The sequence below is a fragment of the Syzygium oleosum genome, unplaced genomic scaffold (assembly GCF_021117445.2).
Source record: "Syzygium oleosum isolate NSW1041296 unplaced genomic scaffold, Sole_v2.1 Sole_v2.29, whole genome shotgun sequence".
Lineage (NCBI taxonomy): Eukaryota > Viridiplantae > Streptophyta > Magnoliopsida > Myrtales > Myrtaceae > Syzygium > Syzygium oleosum.
Window position 1 is genome coordinate 252,846 of NW_026607513.1, and position 4,780 is coordinate 257,625.

At 42.9% G+C, this 4,780-nt stretch overlaps 1 protein-coding gene across 1 annotated transcript; it reads left to right on the top strand.

Moving 5' to 3' along the window:
* The first annotated feature begins 2,496 nt into the window (after positions 1-2,496).
* On the top strand, positions 2,497-4,497 carry LOC115694158 (disease resistance RPP13-like protein 4). Its single transcript, XM_030621277.1, has one exon. The coding sequence runs from the start codon at positions 2,497-2,499 to the stop codon at positions 4,495-4,497; it is 2,001 nt and encodes a 666-aa protein (XP_030477137.1).
* The last annotated feature ends 283 nt before the right edge of the window (positions 4,498-4,780 follow it).

The window sequence follows — 4,780 nt, forward strand, 5'->3', positions numbered from 1 at the left end:
AAAGAGTTTAGATAAAGAAAAATTGCAATAAAGATTCATCAGTACATCCGAGGTATCTCAGATGTGGGTTAGTGCTAACGCTTCTGTCTTAGCCATCATTTCCCAGGTAATTAGTGTTGTGAGCAGGTACATGGCACATCTAGGTAAAGCTCATTGACAAGCCAGAGAAAAAGAGCTCTTGGATGCAAGTGGGTCTTTAAAATAAAGGAGCGAATTTCAGGGGTTGAAGATGAAAGTTTCAATGCACGTTTGTTAGTGAAGGGTTTTAATTAGAAGGAGGGGATCAACTTCAATGAAGTGTTCTCTCTAGTCGTGAAACATAATTCCATTGGTGTGTTGCTCACGTTTGTGGCCCTTTATGATCTAGAACTTGAGCAACTTGATGTCAAGACTGCTTTTCTGCATGGCAAGCTTGAGGAGACAATTTATATGTCTCAACTCGAGGGATTTGTAGTTAAGGGTAAGGAAGATCACGTTTGTAGGTTGAAACGCTTTTTGTATGGTCTCAAGCACTCTCCACGGCAATGGTACAAGAGGTTTGATAAGCTTAATATTGAGTCAAGGCCACTCACGAAGTGCGCATGACAGTTGTGTGTACTATAAGAGATTACATGATGGTTCTTTTGTTTATTTGTTGTCGTATGTGGATGACATGCTTAGCACAACGAGGAATATGTTAGAGACACAATCATTGAAGGGACAACTTAGCAGGGAGTTTGAGATGAAGGATCTTTGAGCTACCAAGAAGATTCTAGATATGGAAATTCGCATAGATGGATAGGTTGGGAAGTTATACCTTTTGCAAAAGAGGTATATTGAGAAAGTGCTTGAGCATTTTAGTCTTTTGGCTTCTTTGTCACCTAAAACCAAATAAGAGAAAGATAAGATGTCTCAAGTTCCATATTCTAGTACTGTGGGTAGTCTTATGTATGCTATGGTTTGCATCATCCAGACATTTCGCAAGTAGTTAGTGTTGTGAGTAGGTATATGGCACATCCCAGTAAAGCTCACTAGCAAGCCGTGAAATGGATTATTCGATACATCTGGGGCATCTAAGATGCGGGTTTGGACTTTGACAGAAGTTGTGATATAGGAGATTCGGTTGTTGGCTTTGTTGATCCTGACTATGTAGGCGATCTCAACAAAAGGAAATCTTTGATAGGTTATGTTTTTACGCTTGGTGGTTCCGTGGTTAGTTGAAGAGCAATCTTGCAGGACATGGTTGCTTTGTCCACTGCCGAAGCAGAGCACATGGCAGCGACGGAACCGGCAAAGGAAGCTCTTTGGTTGAAGCGTTTGGTTATAGAACTTGGAGTAAAGTAGGAAGGAGCCTCCGTTATATTTTGTAATAACCACAGTGCGATCCAGTTGACCAAGAACGCAATATATCATGAGAAAACGAAACATATCGACATCCAATATCACTTTGTGCATGATGAGGTTGCTAAGGGTACGATTACGGTGAAGAAAGTACCTACGGTGAATAATCCGGCAGATATGTTGACCAATCCAATTCCTTTGACCAAGCACAAGCATTGGTTGGACTTGATTGGTGTTTTCACCATTTGAGTTGCTTAGGTGGAGTGGGTGGCGTTTCATCCCTTGTTTCCTATACTGGATACGCTCACGTAGGCTTAGGGGTGTGCGTCGTTGATTTCGCTATTTTGGGGGGTGACCTTGTGTGGTCACTCTTAAGGGTGAGGGCGAAAGGTCTTGTGGCATTTGGCAAAATACTGTTCAGGAAATTTGAAGTCAAGCTGGAGATTTGTTGAGTTTTGACTTTCAAATTGGTGACAAAAGGCATTTTGGACCACGCACATTTATTTTAGGGCTTTTTGAAGGGAGACTGTAAAATGAATGTATTGCACAACACATCTCTAACCCTAATTTTCACATTTTCTCCCTTCTTTATTCTTCCTATCTTCTCGTTAGATCTTTAGATCCTATGCCTCACCAAGTAGTTTTTTGACCTTTTGGATTGGACTCTTGTAATTGTTGTTGAAGATAGTGAAACCCCTTCTCCGTCCCCATAGTTTTTTCAGTTTAGGGTTTTCACGTATATCTTGTGTCTCGTGTGGTTTTGATTTTGCTTTCATCCTTTATTATTATTTTGCTTAAATTTTGTGCATCTTTCGGTGCTGTTCAGCTACAATAAACATATTTTTCTACAAAACTCTAACTCCAAGATAATTTCCATTCAAAAATTTGTTTTTTCTCTTTTACATAGCACGGGGCATAAGTCTACTTTCCAATTAAAAAGAAAAAAGAAGAAGTCAGGTCCTTTCCCGCTACTTAACGGAGACGATGAGCGGGCACAATCGGACTTTTTTTTTATCCTTCAGACTCGGTGCCTGTCTTGTTTTTGTTTTTCTATTTCTTCGGTTACACTTCCCTTGAACCTTCTCCTGGAAGCCACTTATCCTTGTGTCCTACAGAGTTCTGGTTCCTTTGTTCGCTTCACCTCTATTCCGAGGATTTAAGGATATCGTGATATCCATGGACTGGGAAAGTAAGCATTGGGAGTCTCTGTTAGCTGTGGCCAACAGGAAATATAAACTCAACGAGGTCTCTCCAGATGACCAACTCTCTCAATCTGATGGAGGAATTGGGAATACTGATGGGAACAACCGTGACAATATCAGCAAAGATGAAATTCGAGGTCCTGATAATTCATCACCTCGGGTTACAAGTCTGCGCGAGAAAATAAAGAATGATCTGTCCCACTTCAAGTCAACCTTGGCGTGGTGGCGCCAGAAAGCCGACGACCTAGAAAGTGAAGTGAGGAGCATGATGATGTTGGCTCCCCACGACACTCTTGAAGACAAGCTGCGGGACGTGGAACTGGAAATCTCGAGTTTGAAGTTGAATCTGGCTGCTCCTCACAATCTTTCAAAGGCCAAATCGAGCACTCCTGGCCTATCCAAGGTTGGGGTAGATGCAAAGAGCAACCAGATGTTGGAAAAACTGCAAGACGGATTTGAAAAGATGTCCGCGAGTCCAACTATCCAGGGCGTGCAGCAACTTTACAACAGATTGGATGAAGAGTACAAAAATTGTTTGTTGTGTCTTACAGCTTTCCCGGAGAACGCAATCATAAAGAAAAGGGTCCTGATCAATTGGTGGGTTGGGGAGGGGCTCCTAGTTGTCACAGATCCGAAGGGATCCATGGCCGTTGAGAAAGCTGCGGAAAAAATCTTCAAAGAGCTTGGCGAGAAGGGCTTCATCATGCTAGTTCATAAGAAGGGAAAGCGGAGAAGCCCTGTTCCCGACAGTTGCCAGCTCCACCCGTTTATGCGGCGGGTCCTGATAACTTTAGCAAAAAAGGCTAAATTCTTCGACTTAGATCTCCAGGGTAATGCAACGCCTGACTATTCTCAGTGCACCAGGGCATGCTTGGTAGAAGGTGGACAGCTCTCGAGGCCATCAACAGTGAGCGAGGGACGGAAATTAAAGACATTGTTCAACATGAATGAGCAGTTTCTTGATTTAAAATTGGATTTTTTTATTAGTTGCAAAGTTCTTCAGTTGGGACGGTGGATGGTGTCCGCAGATCATAACATCGATGTGGATGACGCGCCATCCCTGTTAAGAGGAATGGGCACAATGAAGAGGCTGAGATACTTGAGCCTTCAAGGTGTGACAAAGATTGGAAAACTTCCTGCTTCTATTTGCGATCTATATAATCTGACAATACTTGATCTCGGAGCATGCCAAAGTTTGGAAACACTTCCCAGGGAAATTGGTTCTTTGAAGAAACTCACATACTTGGACTTCTCCGAGTGCTACATGATCAGCCGCATGCCCAAGAGTCTCAAAAACCTGCAGCAGCTTCAAGTTCTCAAGGGGTTTGTGCTTTACCAAGACGGAAAGAAAAAGGACAAATCAGAAAATCGTGAAGAAGCTTGCACGCTCTCTGATTTGGCAAGTATGAAGAAATTGTGGAAATTGAGTTTGCGACTGGATAAAGCAGATGATTTAGAAGATGAACATATAAAAGATCTATCGCAGCTGCCCGAATTGACGTCATTGATGATTACATGGATCCAAGCTACTAAGCAACCCAGCTCATCTGACAGGGGAGCTGGCAGAAAGTCGAAGAGACGCAAGGAATCCTCTAAGGAGCCCAAAAAGCCCGAGAACAGTTTGAGCGGAGGCGAGCCTTTTCCTGGTAAACTGACGAAGCTAGATTTGCGTGGCTATCCTAGACCATCCATGCCAAAGTGGCTAACTCATTCAGAGGTAAAAGTACTCGAGAAACTCTACATCAGAGGAGGTAACCTTGCGAATCTCAACCGGGATTCTCACTCTGATAGTCTGTGGTCGGTCAAGATCTTGCGGCTCAAGTTCCTCGCTAACTGCGAGATCGAGTGGTTGGACCTGCGACATCATTTCCCATCTCTGGTCTACTTGGAAAAGTTTCATTGTCCAAAGCTCAAGCTTTTCCCATGCGATGGCTATGGCATCTGGATGAATCCCAATGCTAAGGAAGAAGGATGAGCAAACTCTCCATGCAATTTTATGTTGAATGTCTGTATGATTGTTCTGTTTCTGCATTCATGCGGTTTAATTTTGCTTCTTGTGACCTTCGGCATAAGCATTTGCTCGAGTTCCTGCTTTTCTACTAAGATTTGATTTGATTGCATTTCCCCAATCAAACTGCTATCATTATCCTCTGCTGTTAGTATCTCTTGTTGGAAACAATCCTTGCGAGAGAACTTTCACGTCGCACAATATCGCATTCATCTGAAGTCCTGGGTTCAAAACCAAGCAAAGCGCAAAA

Excerpts from the sequence above, each read along its gene's own strand:
- LOC115694158 (XM_030621277.1), top strand. The coding sequence starts at position 2,497 with ATGGACTGGGAAAGTAAGCATTGGGAGTCTCTGTTAGCTGTGGCCAAC.